The sequence below is a fragment of the Lepidochelys olivacea genome (assembly GCF_965140295.1).
Source record: "Lepidochelys olivacea isolate rLepOli2 genome assembly, chromosome: 11".
In the NCBI taxonomy this organism is placed as follows: domain Eukaryota; kingdom Metazoa; phylum Chordata; order Testudines; family Cheloniidae; genus Lepidochelys; species Lepidochelys olivacea.
The window spans coordinates 67,377,056-67,398,120 of NC_140421.1; the positions used below are offsets into that span (position 1 = coordinate 67,377,056).

The window sequence follows — 21,065 nt, forward strand, 5'->3', positions numbered from 1 at the left end:
TAGTCTGCAGAAGAGAAGAATGAGGGGGGATTTGATAGCTGCTTTCAACTACCTGAGAGGTGGTTCCAAAGAGGATGGTTCTAGATTATTCTCAGTGGTATTAGAGGACAGGACAAGGAGTAATGGTCTCAAGTTGCAGTGAGGGAGGTTTTGGTTGGATATTAGGAAAAACTTTGTCACTAGGAGGGTGGTGAAACACTGGAATGCGTTACCTAGGGAGGTGGTAGAATCTCCTTCCTTAGAGGTTTTTAAGGTCAGGCTTGACAGAGCTCTGGCTGGGATGATTTAGTTGGGGATTGGTCCTGCTTGGAGCAGGGGGTTGGACTAGATGACCTTCAGGGGTCCCTTCCAACCCTGATATTCTATGATTCTATGAATTCTTTGGCTTTTACAAAGGCAAAACTCAAGCCAACAGTCATGTGGCTAAATATTTAACTCCTTACATGAGCCAAACTCCCACTGAAGCTTACTGCCCTATTCACAGTTGACCTGCAATTTACGTAAATCATTAACACCAGTGCAAAATGGATATAAAATGTTACCACTCTTGACATGTTACTGTTCTACACCCACTTTGCACTGGTGTAAATGACTGCACAAGGTGTAAGGTGAATTGGGCCCTGGGAATTTGGACCAAGTGGATTTGGCAGGCTGTGGCCCTTCGTAATGAATTTTAACTATATTATATATAGAAGGCGTGGCCAAACTGTGCCTTATGAGCCACATGCGGTTCTTCTACCGTTAAAGTGCAGCTCTCCGCCTACCAGATCGTGGGGGGGCGGAGCTCGGGGCTTGTGTCCTGCAGCAGGGTGATGGGTTTAGGAGCTTCTCCCAGAGATGACTGGTGCCTTCTGAAAGTGAGGGGGGGGCACAATTTAAAGGTTCAAGCCCTATAGCTTGGGCCCACCCCAAGCATCCTCCCCCTCTTACCCTCAGTGGCCCCTCCCTGCAGCTCCCAGGTGCTAGCTCCCTGTGGACAGGCAGCCGCAAACAGCTGGGAGCTGCAGGGAGGGCCAGCTGCTTTAGCTTCCTGGGGAAAGGCAGTGGCAAGAGCAGCAGTTCTCCCTGCAGCTCCCAGCTGTCGTGCAGGGAGGTGGCCTGGTGGTACCATGTCTCTGAGGGGGGCCAGCAAACCCTAGCAAAAATCTGAGTGGGCGTGCGAGTCCACATGCCCTCCTCCCCCACCTCACCTCTGGCTTCTACCCAGCAGGGAGGGAGGTCTCAGGGCTTCAGCCTTACAGAGCTCACCTCCCGGGGCTCAGCTGAAGCTCCGAGCCCTGGCAGGTGCACCCCGGCTCTTGAACTTCTGAAGATCATCATATGCAGCTCGGAGGGTCAGTAAGTTTGTCCACCCCGATATATAGCACCTTTGCTATAGACTTTACAATAGCACAAATTAGTACTGCTGATCATTTGAAATTATACAATCTGAAACCAGGACGATGTACTGATGAACTTCCTATTAATGTTTTCAATCTTTTACAATATAAATAGTTCAAACATTCTCAAGAAGCAAACCCGCTCCTTCTCTGCTTAACTGGACTGCTTCCACGTACAGTCATTCCCCCTAATCACTTCAGCACGCAAGTGATGGGCAGAAGTTTCAGTCTGAGTTATCCTCCTTTATATTTCATCCCACCGTGAAATACAACCATGACATTCTCAGCATCAAAACAGCAGTTTAACTGAGGACCAGGGGTATATCCAAAGCTGATCTGCTGCTTTTAGTGAGACTCCAGTCCAAACAGCTTGCAAAGTATTGAAGACAATATGAATAGCCCGCATAAGAAGACAGGTAAAATAAGTTTCCTTCAAATTCAATGAATTGCTTCCTGCACAGAACTGCCACTTGCTTTTTAAAAAAGCTCCATTCATTCTGGAGATTTTAAATGGGGAATGAATGAGATGGAGGCATGGCTGTACCAAATTGCTGTTGTCTAGGTTTCCAAACACATTATACCTGCATACTCTGAGCCCAGTTTAGCGCGAGAGTCTAACCCCTCTGTTAACAATGAGCAACACCTCTCTCCATAACTTGTCTCACTGAAGTCAACAGAACTGTCTGCAAACTAAAGCAATGGGCTTAATTCTCATTTGCACAAAGGACCTTTTTACATTGCTACCAGCAGTGCATGTTAATTAATTACATTAATTAAAATAAATTGAAGTGAGTGTTAATGTAATTATTTTGCACCTGCCCTTAAGGCTCCTTTTCCCTACTAGAATGGTATAAAGCAGCCTTTGTGTAAATGAGCCTCAGGATCAAAATAGTCAGGATCAAACTGACTAAAGGTGTCAAAGTCTGGACCATAGAAATAAAGGGATTTTGATTTTGACAATTGTTTATTTTGCAGACAAGTTTGCTGTTAAAAGAATGTATTACGCACTGAAAGATGGATACTCACAAAACAGCCCTCTTCACCTCCTCATGCTAAATTGTTATGCCCAGGGAGGTATGAAAAAAAGTGTTCGTTTAGCGTTAATGATCACGTTAATTTTTCACATAAAGTTGTTTTGGGTTGTTTTAATTAAACTATCTGAAGAAATATTTCCTCTGGTGCGTTCATTGCCTCAACTGCTCTGGGAGCAGAAACAAAATGGTAGCTGTATTGCTAATCTACCAACAGCGAAAGCAATCAGCCTTAATCTGAGCAAAATAAAAAGTGGATGAACTCATTCCATTTCCATATTTGTTGTTTTGAATCCTTCTGAGCTTCTTGGTCTAGATGTTTACCTATTGGATTGTATTCCATTAGCTAGTTAAGCGAGGGGGCTAACCATCACTTTAGAACCCTGGTTAACTACAGAACAAGTACGGGAGTAAGGAAATTTAGGGTTTTATTTGCCTTTATTTTGGATAATCCCACCTCCGGGGCAGATTTTATTTGAATTCTGTTATTAATTTCTCAGTAATTCCTGAGCTCAAATAATTTAAGGGCCTAGATTTTCCAAGAGCACTCGGTACCCACATTTTGGGCCAGATTTTTAAAAGAGCTCAACTCCCAGTTAGTCCCTTAACATGAAGGGGCAACATTAAAAAAAAAAAAAAACACACCAATTTTCATTGTTAACAATAAGAGCTGCTGGGCACAGAGCTATTTAGAAAAACTCAACCTCTTCATTTAAATATTAAATGGGAGATGAGCTCTTCTGAAATCTGGCCATTTGTTTAGATGCCTAAATAGAAGATGCCAAATTCTTGGGAAAATCTAGCCCTAGAACTTTTGCTCCATTTAACCAGTGCGAAATAATGTCACGATGCAAGAGGCAGTAGTCGGCAGTAGTCTAGGAATTAAATAAAGTTAAGCCTTTCTATACAAATATTTGACAGTCCGATGAAATTAATTCTAACCAGGGAATATGGCCATCTATTTAAATTTGTGTGTGGTTAACCATATTAAGTATGAATGTCTTGAATACCGAATAGCAAATTTGGGTTTTTTTTGGTCCCAAATCGATTGTGCCAAAACAGCCTTATCCCTGCATAAAAGAAAAAAAAGTTAAACAGCATTTTCAGTTGTTCCAATTTCTGTATGTGCATCTGCAATGTTATGAACGTGACAGTAGGATTTGGTAAAAATTCCTTCCCTGGTACATCAAATATACATTGCGGTACTAACATGCAGGTGGGATGAAACCAAAGGCTTGAGAGTTTCCTGAGGAGATCACCCAGAACAGCAGAAATGCAAAATTTCGCCAAGGTGGGCTAGATTGTGATACCCTCATCCACGTTGAATAGTATCTTGCAATATGAGTAGTCACATTGAAGGGAGGCAGTATGGCCTAGTGGATAGACCACTGGCCTGGGACTCAGGAAAACTGGGTTCTATTTCTGGCTCTGCCACTGGTCTGCGGGGTCACTTGGGCAAGTCACTTCACTGCTCTGTGCCTCAGTTTCCCCATCTATAAATGGGGAGAATGATACTGACCTCCTTTGAAAAGCACTTTGAGATCTACTGATGAAAAGTGCTAGATAAGAGCTAAGTGTTATTATGGTGATGGATTAAGTTACTATTCGGTGTGTGTAAGGGTCTCACAAACCTCACTGAGGCTATAGCATGGCTACAGAAGAGCATCAATGTACACAGTATGGTATCAGCTCTGCTGAAAGCGGGAAGATAAGAGAGGGTTTGGTTTTTTTCATTCCCATAAAGGGCCAAGCCTAGAGAGATGACAAATTCACTTTTAACACATTCGAATTCTTTGTTATTTCTGTAGACAAATTGGATTCTTAACCCTACTTTTTTTTTTCCCCCCCTCTCTCCTCGATGCCACCAAACAAGAATGCCTGGAGTACCCGATGACAATATTACCTGATTATCCAACTACTGCAGTAACACAAAACTCTTAGAAAGATGTTGCTACCGCCCCCCACCCCTGGCATGCAACAGCATGGAGAATGAGGTTTTTACTGAAAAGAAAAGAAGAGGATGAAAGGGGAAGAAAAGAAATTAGCCCTGATGTGCTCTTGTGAAATGAGCTGGAACGCTGAAGCTCAGTGAAACCGTTCCACCTTCGCATCGCATCCCTATGCCGAATGTTACTGATACATGACAAACAAACGGGAAAAGCCGCCCTTGTACATTTGGAACTTGCTTTACCTGAGTTATTAATGCCTTAAAAAGTGCAGGGTTCTGCAGTAATGGTTGCTACCTCGGCAGGAGCATTATGGGCTCCATTGTGGGGTTACCACAAGCCCTGAATCAGGGGCATCGTGAAACTGTGTGGTCACGGGAGCAAAAATCTGCGCCAGCCCTATGCCTGTCACAGCTTACTGCCCTTTTTCCACGTCTGTTCAGCCACATTGGCTCGTGTGCCGTGGGGGCAGAAGGGACCTTATCAGTAAGGGAGGGGGAGGCTGTTGTGCCCTTTATGATTGAAGCAGACCATGCCAAAGAGTAAGGGGCCATCTTGCAACCCCTTCCCCTGGGCGAGGCACAATTTTGCCTTGTGCGTGAATTATGATTATTACGGTAAGCTGCAGTGTTTGGGACAGAATGGCATCAGGCTTTAGGGACGGGATCTACCATTTTCTGGAGGGGAAGACAGTTGAAGTTTCTGCAAGGCAAACAGCGGGCCAGACTGTGCCTTGCAGTACACAGGACATATCGGCCAGGCAGGAGAGGAAGGGGAGTCAGGCCCCCACGTATGCATTGGCCAGCAGAGCTGGCTGGGGGGCAGTGGGATGAGGAGCAGGCTACGTCATGGAAGGGCTGATACAGAACCCTCTGCCCCTCGCCAGTGGAAAAGGGGAGGTGTCTCTGGGGTACAGTTCCTCCCCAGAGTTCCCTTGGGGGCTGCACAGCCACACGTAGCTTAAGAGGGCTGAGTCCAAAGGCTCAATCTAGCCCGTTAATAGCTACTGCTGATGAAATGGCAGTACAATGTTTTAAATACTAGCCTTGCTCTAGAATTTTTAACATTTGCTTTTTGCCATTAAAGACAAGGATGTGGACATCCAAGCAAATTCCTCCTTCCATGGACATGCCACTGTGGACAGTGAAGCAGCAGCATCTAAAATAAAACAGCGGGCCAGCTAGTTCACTAAGAGCAGCGTGCCCAGCTACATGGTGAAAGGAATGCCCATTTCTATATGCTCGAAATCATCTGTATAGAGCGGTTCATCACAGCCTCTCTGCCCAGGGGCATAGAGCTGGAGCACTGCAGAGAAGCTCTAATGGCTTTACAAAACCAGCAGTGTGTTATGTAATCCTTAGCTACACGTGCCCATAGGGTGGCATTAGTCTGCACAGTAGAAGGCAAATGTTGTTGTTTAAATGTGGGTGCCTAAAAAGTTAGGCACCCAAATCACCCATATGTTGAGGCACCTAAATAAGGACCTGCCGGTCCTCAACACCTCAAAACCTCAGGCTGTTTTTAAATAAGGAGCTTAAACTAGGGTTGCCAGGTGTCCGGTTTTCTGACTGGTCACTAAAAGTCTGGTTGGTCGCAGTAACCGGCCTCCACCATTGTGGGGTGGGAAGAGCAGCAGCTGGAGCCACATGGAGGAACTGCTCAGCTGCTGACGTCTGACAGAGACAGGTGGCAGGCTTCGGGACCGGGTTTGCAGAGGTAGGTGCTGCTGCTCGGGCGGGGGGTGCGGGGGTGGGATCCTGTCCACCTCCCCCTCTACTCCACCATTCCCTGATTGCCCCAGGGACCAGCCCCCACTGTGCCCCAGCTGCCCTGGCCCCTTGGGTGAAGAGGTGGGGCGGGGCAGGGCCTTTGGGAAGACGCGGGGCAGGGGGTGGTCGGTTTTTAGCAGCTAGAAAGTTGGCAACCCTAGCCTAAATATAAAATGTAGGATCTCTCATTTGGGCACTCAAGGTAGACAGTGTAGCCTTTGACGTACCTACTGCAGATATACTCGCCTGTGTGCATATGCCGCTGAAAACTTACGGGAACTCTTTAAAACCTGGGGACTCAGTATGCTGCACTTTCCACTTGACCTTTCTAGTAGAGGGATGTCAAACTGTCAATCAATCAATCAATCAAGATTTCAGTTCTCTAAGTTGGGCTTTTCCTCTGCTGTAGCTGCCAATCTGTCTGAAATCATGCATACACCATATATGATACTGCAGTGCTTTGCATTATACATATATGCTAATTTTTATCAACACAACTTCTGTAAAGAGCATTAACTTATAATTAAGGTTAAGATTCTGTCACAGGTATTTTTAGTAAAAGTCATGGAAACCCGCGACCTGTCCCTGACTTTTACTAAAAATACCCTGTGGCAAGGGCTGACCACTGCTGCTCCAGCCCCAGAGAGACTGATCCAGCCCTGGCTGCTGCTCTAGTGGGCCGGGGACTGCTGATCCAGCGGCGGGCTGCTAGCCAGCTGTTCAGCGGCCCAGGACTGGCCACCGGACAACTGTTCCAGCGGCCACTTCTCTGGCAGCCCAGGGGCTTATCGCTGCTCCAGCCCTGCCCCAGAAGAAGACACAGAGGTCCCGGAAAGTCATGGAATCCAGGTCCTCCCTGACAAAACCATATCCTTACTTATAATATGTATAGTATTGCTCTGTGCAAAAGCTCTATTGATCTCTTTGTCATCAGTTGCTCATTACTGCACTGAAAACTATTCAGTTCTTAAAGGGATAATACAAAAAGTCTTTTCTTACTCTTCCTAACCTCCCTGCCCCCCACTAGTTCCTAAGTACAATATCTGAGTGTGGACTGTCTGTCACACCATTAACAATATCAAAGGCATAAGGTAAGAAAGAACCTTCTTCTTCCCAGAATCTGTGAGGAAAGCATGAAGCACCTTATGTATGTGCTTAACTTTAAACATATGCTTAAGTCCCAGTACAGTAAGCACATGCTTTAAGTGCTTTCTTGAATTGGGGTCCCAATCTGAGTGTAACCCAAGGCTTTCCCCAGATACTTACACATGTCCCATCTTGAAGCCTAGTCACTTTAGCCACTTAGCTTTGAAGAAGAACGTATGGGATCACACACACATTAAAGACATGGAAAAGAATGACACCTGTCAATTCTATTTGTGCTGATCATTCACCATATTACTGCTAGGCAAGAATGATGAAGTCTGATTTCCAGACTTCTTTTCTTTGCTATTGCTAAGAACGGAAGGCCGGCACTCAATGCCAAGAAAGCTTTTTGCTTGCCAACAATAGAGTGCCACCGGAATTTTGAAAGAGCAAATCCACCCCAATCCCCCTACAGCACCCCACCCCAACATCCTCTATTGTCACCCTTGAGTACAAAGGCAAGAGAAGAGTTGTCAGGTAATATCAACATCAGATGCCACAGGCAGTCATCAGTTTTTCTTTCAGCTGCTTACCAGTGTGGCTCCTTTTATGTACCATAAGCACATTGGGCCCAATGCAAACCATGCCACAGACGTCACATTTCAGTTTACCATTCGGAAGCCGGATTCCTCCCTCGCCTGACAGCTCCTGGATCTTTCTGTTGTCCGCCATCTCGCTGTTCTCAGAGAGGGGTTCTTCCAAGCTGCTTCCTTCATCATGACCCCTGATCTCATCTTCACGGCTTAGGGGTTTCCTGTCAGACTCCTCATCGCTTTGCATTTCTAGCTTTACTGAATTTGCTGAAATGTTAAAAAATATATAAACAAAAAAAAAATCAGTCTTTTCCTCATTACCAATTAACTAATACCGTGGCCAATTAGCATTATTATTAATTATTTGACTACAGTAATGTCTAGAGGCCCCAAACATGATCAGGGCCCCGTTGTGCTAGGTGCTGTACATGCACATAGTTAAAGACGGACCCCCAACCCTAAACATATACAATCTATTCCAAACAGACAAACGGTAGGAGAAAGAAAGAATTTTTATTCCCATTTTGCAGATGGGAAACTAGGGCACAGAGAAATTAAGTGACTTGCCCAAGGTCACCCAGAAATTCTGTGGAAGAACAAGGAACTGAATCCAGATTTTCCACTGCTTTGACCACAAAGTCATTCTTCCTTTCATGGATCCACTGAATGCAAGGAGTACAAAGAGTCGCGTACCACAGTGAATGAGCAGTTAAAAATATTTACTCCTCCACTCGCACCTAATTCTAGCGGTTGCACATCAAACTATATATAGCAGTCTTCCAGATAGAGAATGCTACATAGTCAGTTCACTGAAATGAACTCTCCTTAAAGGGACACTTGTTCAAAACAAATTAGTTTAATGAAGAAGGGCGTACATGGTGCAAAGATAATCTCCAAGTCATAGTTCTTGCACAGACCTACTATGCCAGCTGTGTTCTGGTTTGCAGTTCACGTATACAAGTGGGGTAAGGGCATCCCATTGTCTGTATACTCTGTTAGAGCCTGAGACACAGTCTGGGAGTCTTTCATTGACTTCAGCAGACTTTATTTTAGACCATTAAGGTGTCACCCAAATTCCATCAAAGCCGATGAGAACTGAAAAAAATCAGACCCCTTGCTGACGTGTCTCAATGCGAGTGTAGATCCCTCACCTTCGGCACCGACATTTGAAAATGTTGTCCAGTTAGCGAAAGCTGCTGTAAAGAATGCCCCAGAGTTTCACTGTCTATCCACAGAACAGACATAGGTGGTTCAGAACCTGAAGACCCAAAGAAGAGTTCTGTGGAGCTCAAAAGCTCATGTCTCTCACGAACAGAAGTTGGTCCAATAAAATGTATTCCCTCGCCCACTTTGTCTCTCTCATATAGGCTATAGGACAGCCATCATATAGGAACAATTTCAGCCCCTACAGACTGAGGTTCGAGTTGAACAAGAGGGTAAAAGCTTCCTCCATTTCCCATTACAAGTACCCTGAGCTACCCAGTCCCTCAGCATTAACCTCATTAGTTACCCTTCTATGTCCCCACCCTAAATAGTTGATAGGTTCAGAAATCTGTGTTTCCATGTTGCCTAGGGCATGTACAGTGCTAGGAACAAAACCAGGAGATCAAAGGCCAATTAAAGGTGACTTTCTAATTGTACAATTGTCAAAATACATCTCCCACTGTTCACCAGGGCATTAATGGGAGCCAAGGAATGCATATACTGTAGTAAGGCCCATGCAGAAAAAGGAGACAGATCGACCATGGTAGCCGTACGTCATTGTAAATCCAGCCATCAAAACATTAAGCATTTTACATTATGAAATATTTTTGCTCTTTATTTGCTGAATGGAAATGATATTTTATTTCCACAAAGATACATTTGCTGATACAAAGATACCATGTCGCAACTGAGGGCTAAACGGTGACTTTGCCTCAAGTTCTGGGTCTGGGCTCCCGCTCATTTCCTCCCCTTCCCCATGCACAGGAGAGAGCAGGAATATAGCAGCCCACAGAAGCAGCTTTCTCCAGCACGCTGCTAGCTATGGTATGGGTAACTGGCACAAAGGAACAAGGGGAAGCCTTACTACTCTTTACTCACCTGTGTGGACATGAAGGACAAACCACAATCTGGCCCCAAATATGTACAATTCCTATGCTTTACACAGAGTTTTTCAAAGAAACCACAAAGATAGATATTTTCAAGAAAATTTTATAAACATTTTATAAACATCTCACTTTTTTTTAATCAAAACTGCAAATTTTTATTCTAACCTGCCCCAGTTTTGTTTGTTTGAATGATGTGAAATGATTCAAGGTAACAAATTAAGAGCAAAAGACCCGGTATCAATTCCTAGCTATGCCATTAGCCTCCTGGGAGACCTTGGGCAAGTCATTTCCCTCATTGTGCCTCAGTTTCCCCATCTGTAAAGGATACTGACCTCCTATGTAAAGCACTTTGAAATCTACAGATGAAAAACACTGTATCATCACCATAATTATGCCGAGCTCTTACTCTGTACTTTATATCAGAGCTCAAAGCGACCCACAACCTTTGAATGTGTTTACACTCTCATCACTCCTCTAAGGCAAGGCAGTGCCATAGTCCCATTTTACAGATAAAGAAACAGAGGCACAGCAAGGCTAACTGACTTTCTCCAAGTCACACAGGACAGTTTTAGTTTATTGCAAGGTCTTTGCTTTGGGAATGAAAGGGCCAAGGTTCTAATCCTGCCTTGTCTTTGAAAGTATCTGTGTATGATTTATGCGGAGCCGAATTATTAAAGGTGCTGAGAACCAGCAGCTCCCGTTGACTTCCACTGGAACTGGGGGTGTTCAGGGTATCAGCGCAACCAGCCCAAAGTAATTGTGTCTGCTGTCTATGTGGATTTGTTATACAGGAAGTCTGTGGCAGAGTGAGGAGTAGGACACTGCTCTCCTGACCCAAAATACTGTGTCTTAACCACAAGATTACCCTTTATCCCTGTAGAGTAGGAACAATATGCAAAATAGTCACAACACACTTTGCACCAAGTGAAGGGGTGTATGTCTATGTGAGTGACCGAGTGTGTGCGTGTGCACATGCAAGAGAGAGGAGTGTAATTTGTATCCAGGGTATATTTTTATATAAACTGTATCTCGATTGTATTTATTGTATCTGGAACGTTCATTGGTGCTGAGCCTTCACAGTTTCCATTCAAGTCCATGGAAGCCCTTGTTGCTGAGCACCTCTGAAAATAAGTGACCTGAAAATAAGGTCAGAAGTGCTTAGAAACTGGGAGATTGTTGTCAGTGGCTTATTTTATCTTAACCGAGTGTTGCCTTCTGCTGAATGCTGGCTTGAATCCAGTAGGATAAACAGCAAAGCAAAACAGAGCGAGTTGTTTGCTGCAAAACAACCTTCCAGACACACAACCCTCTCAACTCCTCAGAACACAGCTCAGTAGAACCCTCCAAAGGCTGTATACGGAGAGTTGCTCATTCCATCTCATCACTTAAAAGCACTCTGGCTATTGTGCAGAATTGTTCAGCCTGTTGACAAAAGTTCATACCCGCACCCCCTTTGACTCTGTCCCTGCTGCTTTCAGAAACCTGGCATCATGTGTTTGTTGCTCTGTGAAGGTTCCCTCTTCAGCTGGGACTAGGGAGAGTTGCAGGTCTCCAAGGAAGGGAATGCTGCTACTGTGGGGATCACCTCAGCTCTTCATGAGGACTTTGCTAATCAAGCCATCCTTGCTGCTTTACTTCATGTTGATACATATACCAGATATGTACAATATTTTACAAACACACACAGTTCAGGGGGTGTATTTATTTCTTCTATTTTATTCAGCCCGAAGACAAGAGCTATTTACATAACCTTTTCTGTGATTTCACCTATTGCCACAAATTTAACAAATAAAAGAATTATGTTAAAGAGAGAAAGGATGTATAAAGCAGAGTTTGGTGCTATCCTGTACTGTATAATGTCTGCAGGTAAACTGCACCACAAGGCTCTTCTTTGCATACTGACTGAAAACTGCAATCATTCTTGCACTTGACTATACAATAGATAAATACATATGCACAGAACAAAGTTGAAACTTTTCAGCACCTCTTCTACAAATCACAACAATACAGCAAATGAGTCTAAAATGTCAAACACAATCCAGAAGGACAAGCTGGGTGAGTAATCTCTTTTATTGGACCAACCTCTGTTGGTGAAAGAGAGAAAACTTTTGAGTTTATACAGAGCTCTTCTCCAGATCTGAAGAAGAGCTCTCTGTAGGCTTGAAAGCTTGTCTCTTTCCCCAATGGACGCTGGTCCAATAAAATATATTACCTCACCCACCTTGTCTCTTTAATATCCTGGGGCCAATACAGCTACAACCACACTGCAAACTAATTATTAAAAAAAACAAAACAGATTTTTTCAAGGAGCATCAAACCTGAAGCCAGAAGTTTTTCCAGTTTAACTTTTCTTCATTTTATCACCATTCACTTCATTGTACTGTTCAACACCTCCTGACACAAACTGAGACAATCACCCACCATAAAAGCACCATCCATAAACCTGATGCTAACAGCATGCATTCAGTGGGGCATACAACTGCTTTTCTTTCTTTCTGAGTATCAGTATTCAACTGACCCTAGCTTATACTTGGAGTAATTATTTTCTACAGGGAACTCTAGATAATGAAATCTTGTCTCATGTGCTAATTAATCAACAATGCCATATTAAGCAGTGCTCTGGTAAGTCCTTAGCACCAAAATATTTTCTTTATCCATGAATAAGCATAACAATCACCAGCAAAAATATTAGCAGATGTTATGCTCCTATTTTAATGATTTTTCAAGCTTGAGTATTGCAAGATGATCCTGCTGTGCATTTTATCCTCTATTATGGAAGTTATCTCCCCCAAAAATGAGATTTAGAAAATCCCTAGTGTCTCATTAAAAGTTTTGATCCTCAGCTGGGGCTACAAGGTACAGTACTGAAAAGTAAAGGTCATTATTTAAAAAAAAACAAGGAGGTAGTAATGCACAGTGGTACCCCACTGCAAGACAAAGGGAAGCACAAAAACTCCTGCTGATAGAATATCATGGGGCAGACACAGTGTAACATACAAAATCAAAGAAATTCTAAGTTAATGCTGACAAAATGTGTTCTTAACTCAGCATGGATCTAAACAGTGTAGAGCAGATGCCAAATTAGCTCACCCAGTGTTTGTTCTAAAAACCCTTGTCCAGGCACAGTGAACAAAGTAATGGATATATTGCCCGCCTTATCTCAACATTTCAAAGACCTGAAGAAATAAGTAAAAGTTAGTAAATACAACTACTCGGGTAAGACAGACTCAAAGCACTACCTAGAGAAGGAGATATTGACAGGTAGCACAGTGGGAGCTTTTCCATAAAGTCCGGTCAATGATCTATAACAGGGGAGGCCAACTTACTGACCCTCCAAGACTTATATGACAATCTTCAGATGAAGAACCTGGGCATACCTGCTGGGGCTTGGGGCTTCAGCTGCTGCCACTCCCCAAGGAGCTAAAGCAGAGACCCCTCCTTGGAGCTCCCAGCTGTTTGCCACTGCCTCTCCCAACAAAGCTAATAGCTGGGAGCTGAAGGAGGGGCTGCTGAGGGAAAGAGGGGGAGTGTGCCTGGGTGTGTGTGACTCAAGCTGTTGGCAGGGCCAAACCTTTAAATTGTGCTGCCGCCCTCCCCACCACTCTTACAGGCAGCAGTCGTCTCTGGCAGAAGCCCTAGCCCCACCACCCCACCGCAGGGCAGAAGCCCTGAGCTCTGCCCCCAGTCTGGTAGATGAAGAATGCTGGGCATGGAGGGCTCCAGGAGCCACCCTTTAACTTCAAAAGAGCTGCACGTGGCTCACGAGTGGCAGTTTGGCCACCCCGATCTCTAACAATTGGTCTGTTCCACTCCCAGCTTCTCCTAGGTATAATTCACGTGTAGTAGTTTGGGGATATGGCCAGCTGTCCGCTACGAATGATCATGCAATGACCTAACTCCTTCCACATCTGAACCTGGGATTATGGACTGAAAGATTACTACATGAAAGCACTGTGCCTCATGTCCATCCAGTTGAGAGGGGGTGTATGTGGGGGAGAGGTAGGTTTAATTTTAGAAACATGGGCGGTGGAACGGCAAATGGTTTTGACACGAAAGAAAGACAAAAAACAGTTTTGCTAATTACCTTAAATTTGAAGAAGAAGAAGAAGAAGAAAAAAAGATCAAGTTTCAGCCTGAAATGATTCTGAAAGTTCAAGGTAAAAAAACGCCACAAGTATCTTTTTTTTCCCTAGAAACAAACAATAAGGCCTGATTCACAATTAACTCTACAGTTATGTCTACACTGCACAGTTAACTCAGGAGACTGGAATCCGGGTCCAAGCACCTGAGTCAGCCCAGCCGGAGTGTAAGCATCCCCACTGCCAAACCTTACCTGAGTTACTAGGTCCTCACTGTTTCTGCACTCACCCATGTGTGCCTGGGAGCATGTGCCCTGGTTCTTTGGGCGGAGACACTCTAGGCTTCCTTCCCCAGTCAGCTGTGTCCATTTTAGGAGACCTTGTCCATCCTTTGAGTATGGAGGGGAGAACTGTCAGAAGGGGACTGGAGGACTAGCAGAACTTGACTGGTCTCTAGCCTACGTCCTCACTGCAAAGTAGATGGGTTCCGGCCTGAAATAAAGCAGAGCCTGGGCTCTGACCCACACCCCAACTGGGAAAGCGAGCCTGGGTTTAATGCACTTCCAAACTGGGTCAGAGGATTTTCTGTGTGGGCAGCAGGAGCAGGGTGGATAAAAATAAATTTTTAAAAATAAATGGATTTTTTATTTAAATCTGATTTTTTACACATTTTAATCAAATACCGTTGTGGGTTTTTTTTTTAAAAAGAAAACCTATTTAAAATTACATTTGAAATTGACTGCCTATGTTAAGACCTAAACTTACTATCTATTAAAATAATTTAAATTAAATTAAAAATATGTTAAATAGTACATGTTTGCTTCCAAGTTTTAAAGAAAGACAAAACCATGGAACTGGTGAAAGTCACTGGCTAAGCATCTGGAGGAACCAGAGTTTGTTGATGTGCTAAACTACTTTTGACAGCAGTAGCCTCTTGTGCAGGTGCAGAGAGAATGTTTTCTTCATTTCAGTTTATTCAACTAGTTCAGTTCAATGATTAGTTCATTCAAAATTAAATAATCAATTGGGAATTGAAAAAGCAGGCAAGCTTGTTTTCCCTCTTCCAATTTATGAACAAACACTAGATGCACGTTGATCAGATGTTTTCAGAGAACTATCCATGATGGCTCCAAGATCTCTTTCTTGGGTAGTAACATCTAATTTAGACCCCATCCTTTTGTATGTATAGTTGGGGTTATTTTTTCCAATGTGCATTACTTTGCACTTACCAATATGAAATTTCATCTGCCATTTTGTTGCCCAGTCTTGTGAGATCCAGTCAGCTTTGGACTGAACTATCTTGGAGTAAATTTGTATCGTCTGCAAATTTTGCCACCTCACTGTTCAACCCCTTTTCCAAATAATTTATGAATATGTTGAACAGCACAGGTTCCAGTACAGATCTTTGGGGGACCCCATTACTCACCTCTCTCCATTGCGAAAACTGGCCATTTATTCCTGCCCTTTATTAACCTCTCTTTTAACGAGCTACTGATCCATGAGAGGACCTTCCCTCTTATCCCATGATTACACTGCCAGAATGGCAAAGAGGCTTTAATGCTAGTGTAAACATAATTTGATGCTGGAGCAATGCAAAGGGGTCTCATTATAAAGAAGAGCCATACCCTGAGCTTCTTCTTCAGGGCAGAATTTGGCCCTTAATTAAAGAGGCTTTATAATCAACTTTGGTTCTAACAATAATGTGTTGCCAAAGGTTTAAACAAGGAGAGCCCACAAAAATTCTCTCACTTAGAAAGTCATGGGTATCCGGACAGAGCAGAGGGATAAGGGACTAGGGAATCTATTTATCTGTTTCCGCATAGTCAAGGAGGGAGGCAACTCCACTTGGCAAACAGACGTATATTAAAAAGTGTACTTACTGGAAACTTTGTACTTTGTTCCTGAAAAATGCACGGGGCCTGATTCTCCTCTTGCTCACACCTGTGTAAATCAGGAGTGACTCCAAAGTCAGTAGAGCTACACTGGTGAATGCTGACAAGAAAGGCGAATCAGGTCCACTGAATGTATGGATAGTATACTGCAGCGTTCAACATATCCAATGGGGAAGAAGGGGAAAATGAAGATATTTCAATGGTGTCTATGGGTGGTATCTTCCTGCAGGAAATTTTCTGGAAAAATATTTTGACACTTGTGCAAATTGGTACATTCCAAAGGGAAGTCCAGTTGCTCTTGAATAGTATTTTTTTTTTTAAAAAAGCCCCAGTGATAAGTCACTCCTGATTTACACAGGTGTAAGCAAGAGGAGAATCAGGCCCCATGCATCTTTGGCTGAATTGACTGAGCTGTATCCAAGGAAAAGGGTGAACTCCATGAACAAAGGAAGAGGAATTACCCCTCTCTCCCTTCAGTTTTAAGTAGAGGCTCTTGTACATGCGCAAAAGCCTCTCCCACTACATTACTGAATGTCAGATTTGTTCACCAGCTGACACAGCATGAGCTACCAAGATGACACTTTTGTGCACATGACAGCCCAGGTCCTCAGAAGGTGGGAATCCATGCGACATCACTGATTTCAATAGTGCTTTGTCGAGATATATCACAACCCAAATGCTCCTTCACCTGTCCACGTTGATTCAAATGGTTAGAAGTAGATTACAAAGTTTTTATCTACACTATTGCTTGGATTTAGCAATAAGTGTAAAGGGACTAGGTGCCCATAGTCCATGGGAATTGGGTGGCTAATTTAGGCACCTTTCAAAATCCCAGACGACAAAAGGATTTTATAAGGACATTGAAGAATCACGGGTTTAATCCTGCTCCAATAAAATCAATGGCAAAGCTTCTGTTGAATTCAAATGGGAACATGATTGGGCCATGTATTTCAGGTCTGTGAGAGGGGCTAGTTTCATTTACAGTTCTGTTATACCCAGTTGGTTTAAACTGGTTTCTCTGCAGTGTCGAAACAGAGTTTTGATTGCTCTGTTTTTAACACCACTCTCTTTCTCCCAATTGGATTTTCTAATGCCACATACAAGTGGTGGGGACAGTGGTAGTGAAACCAGTGGAACAACTTTCATAGCGGTCTATATAAGCTTATATAACTATTCCAACTGACAAGAAAAAACGTTATAGTCATGGCAAGTATTCGGACTCAAACCTACAAACTCCCAACAAGTTCAGCATTGAGATGAAATGCCATTTCTAAAAATGGGGCCAAATGCTGACACCTTTACTCACCATGAATAGCACTTTATTCAGTGAGTAGTCCTACTGAAAGGGATTACTCAGGAAGAAATTACTCAGCACAAGTAAGGGTGGCAGAATTTGTCCCCAATTTTGGACCTGACCCGAAGGCCTTCAGAGTCAATGGGACTCTATCTATTGACTTCAATGGGCTTTGGATTAGACCCTCTGTGCCTGGATTTTGCAACTCATATGACAGGATAGATAGATAATCACTCAGTGTTGGGCAAACCTTTCATAAAAGATGCAGAGGTCAAATTTTGCCCTTAAATGCACACATGTAACTAGATGAATGAAAACTGCATGTTCATATTCAAGGCAAGCCTTTGGACCTTCTACAATATGTGTAGTGAACCCAGCAGGCATGATTCCCCTCTCAGCTCAGTTTAACCTTTGTTACTTTGGTAGAGTTACTCCTGATTTACACCAGAGAATCAGCCCTAATATTTACAGTGAGTTTTCTCGAATCTCACAGCATTGGTCTAACATTAAGGACTTCAAACACTTTATTTTTTTTAAGAGGTTGGTTCTGAGCTATAATAAGGAGCACTTACTCATTGACCTGTGACACTGTCTGCTAAGGTTCACTCCCAAGCGACTTGTTAAGATCCTACTGTGAATTTTATACCCCAAAACTTAGAAATTTGTAATGGAAATGTTGACAGATTACAGCTATATCGGGATCATCAATAAATATATATAGCACCACTTCAAATTACCAAAACCTCATAGTTTCACTTATCATCATCTCTACTTCTCAAAGAGCGTGTGACTTCCTAAATGCTTTCTAAAACACGCAACGCATAATAATTATAGCAATAACAAGGATTTCATTTATAAAGAGCCCTGTCCACCAGGGGAATTGCACTAAATTAAAAAAAAAAATTAACAGAAACAGTGATCCAAAGCCAAGTGAAGTGCCTAAAGAGATTCCCATAGTCTTTAGTGTGCTTTGGATCAGGTGCTTAAATAGCAGCTGCTCATTTTCTGTGTCTACTATTGTATATGTTTTAAAACTAGTATTTTTAAGAAGTGTAAGGCTTTCATCACAAGTTACACCCTTTGGGCTACTCAAGTGGTCTTAGCTCATGGAAACAAGCTTGCTTTGTTTTTAATTACGAAACTCCAAGTGCTCTTAATACAACTTGATCTATCGGTGTCCTCTTCTAGGAAATAACTATAAATGACACAGCAAAGATACTTCTCCCCAACAGGACACACCTCGACTGAGTAATCCAACCAGGGAAAAATTTTTGGAGAAGCACCTGTCACAATCACAAATATTTTGTATGCCTTCATCTATGAACTGCAAAAGGAATCTTAACATTTTCATTTTGTTTCTTTATTTTAATCAATGCTTTTCCTGCATCTTGTCAACGTCCAATTTAATTGACCATGTTGGAGTAAAAATAATAGGGCTAGATTCTTAGCTGCTGTAAATCAGTGAAGATCGAGTGACGTCAATTGAGCTTTGCAGATTTCCCCCAGCTGAGGATCAGGACAGCGACATGACAAAATATGAGCAAACTAATTTATTACGCACCCTGTGCTCTCTTAAAACAAATTTCAGTGGGCCGCTGAAAATCCTTGAATGGTTGTATCATTAATGTGTTAGCCAACCAATACGATCATTATGCATGTCTTCCTTTTTTCATTCTGTATAAGTAGCATGATGTGGCTGTGTGTACTACTCAATTCTTGTGGAAAAGTTTCCAAAGTCAGTTAAAACATTTGTTTTTTTATTTGCAGAGTTCAGACAAGAAGTTGTGCTGCTTTAAGAGACCTGTTTCATTGGACATAATTTAAAAATGTGTTTTTCTCTCCGTTTTCACTTTGTTGGTTTCAGACAGTCCATGAAGGTCAAGGTACTGGACTCTTGGGAACTAGAGAGTTCCGCTTATGCTCTGAGACCCTAGTAACACATATAGTCAGAACAATGTAACGTGCCAAGGATGGAGTACAACTACCAAGGGCGAAATTCTTCTACTCTTCCTCAATTATCAAAGGGGCTATTCACAGAATGCACCACTGCTAAACCTGAGTAAGAGTAATACAATCTGGTCCTGAATTTCCTTGCTTTTGCAAATTCAAAAGGACAAAGCGTGACTATAACTGTTTACATCCTTTTACCCTTGAACACTGTTTTAAACATAACTTCAGTTATCTATTTACATCAGAAATTAGATATTAAAGGTCCAACTCCTTTCTACTGCATGATAGATTCTGATGTCACAGCAATAGAAATCTGGAGTAACTAAGCCACTGAAGTCAATTTAAAAAGAAAAGGAGTACTTGTGGCACCTTAGAGACTAACAAATTTATTTGAGCATAAGCTTTCATGAGCTACAGCCCACTTCATTGGATGAAGTCAATTTATGAGCCACAGGTTCTGATCTCATTTATACTAGTTAAAACTTGACTAACTACTCTACTACAGAGTATCCTAAACTGCTATAAATCAATGTAACTCCAGTGGATTAGTTACACCAGCTGAGGATCTAACCCAATATTGTTCACAGATGTAAAATTGTCTAAGTGAAAGGAGAATCAGACCTGCTGAGTCTAATTCTGAAAATTCTTATATACACAGGTAATTCTTACCCATGACCGAAGCCCCATTGAAATCAATGGGAGTGTTCATTTGTGCAAGGATTATTTATGATTGCGGGATTGGGCCCAAACTCCACCAACATAAAACAAACCAGATATTAAACTGGAGAAATATTTAAATAAATATCCCTTAAAAAAAATCTAGAAATGTTACACTTTCACCTGTATTATTAATGTAGGCAGTGACAGATGGCAATGGAAAAAGATATAAAATAACTCTCGAAGTATTAACTTATTTCAGTAGCATGTGTGTCAGATTATTTAGCATAAAAAACTGGCATTACACAGTCTCATTAAATCTATGCATCTGTGTAGCAACTTGCAATTTCTGGATATTTTCTGACAGTGTTCAAACCAAAAGCTTTTGCCTCACATTTCTTTTCTCAAGAAAGGCAAACAAAAGCAAAACCTTATGGTAAATATTCCTGAATAACTCTTAGAGAAGATTTGCTATTCATCATCTGTACATTTTTCCCTTTTAAGGAAAGATGAGGGGAAGGGCAGGTGATTATATACATGGAAATCTAAATATTTGTCAGATAAAGAAATGGTTACTGATTTTAAAGCGAAAACAATCATTTTCTCACTTTTTATTGCTTCCAGAGCCAAACTGTACATCATATTATTCAACATTGTGCCAATAAAGTGGCATACAAATAGTCCCATTGACTTTTATAGGACTACTCAGAGAAGTAAGGATTATATGTTTGGGGGACTGGGTCCAAAATTGGAGACATTTTAGACTACTGTAGAGGTGCAATAATGTACAAACAGATGAAGAGTTTGAGAAAATTGGAACCCCCTTAAACTTCTACCCTGAGTGTTCTCCCAGAGGGCTCCAGCATTGCTCAGGAAGGCAGAGAGCTAGCAGATTTATGCAGACTCAAGTTCCTGCATATTAATTACAATCTTCTCCCTGCCGCATCTGTTGTTTTCTATTGCTCCCATCCCATGCCATTGATGGAGCTGCTGCTGCCATCAATGGAAGTGCAGCAAGCCCTCCAGGGCAGGGACTGTGTACACCCATGCATACAGCCCCTGGCTCAATGAGGCCCTGATGCTGATTGAAACCTGGGGGTACTACAACAGCACAAATACGATACAATAGCAGCATGCACTGCAGTCACTACATATTCACTAGAAATTGACAGGGAGAAGAAGAAATCAATAGTGGAGATGGAAGACCAGAATTTTACCTGGAAGAAACACAGCAGCTCTGCCGGTATTTGCATATTCAACTCTAACCTCACAAATGGTCATTTCTTTTCAGCTACTCTT

At 42.5% G+C, this 21,065-nt stretch overlaps 1 protein-coding gene across 1 annotated transcript in view; it reads right to left on the reverse strand.

Annotated features, from left to right (window-relative positions):
• The window catches only part of IKZF2 (IKAROS family zinc finger 2), a 137,068-nt gene that overhangs the window by 53,352 nt on the left and 62,651 nt on the right, over window positions 1–21,065 (reverse strand). Inside the window, exon 4 of the mRNA XM_084642840.1 lies at window positions 7,805–8,071. Within this exon, the coding sequence (XP_084498966.1) occupies window positions 7,805–8,071 (267 nt within the window). The remainder of the gene's footprint in view (window positions 1–7,804; window positions 8,072–21,065) is intronic.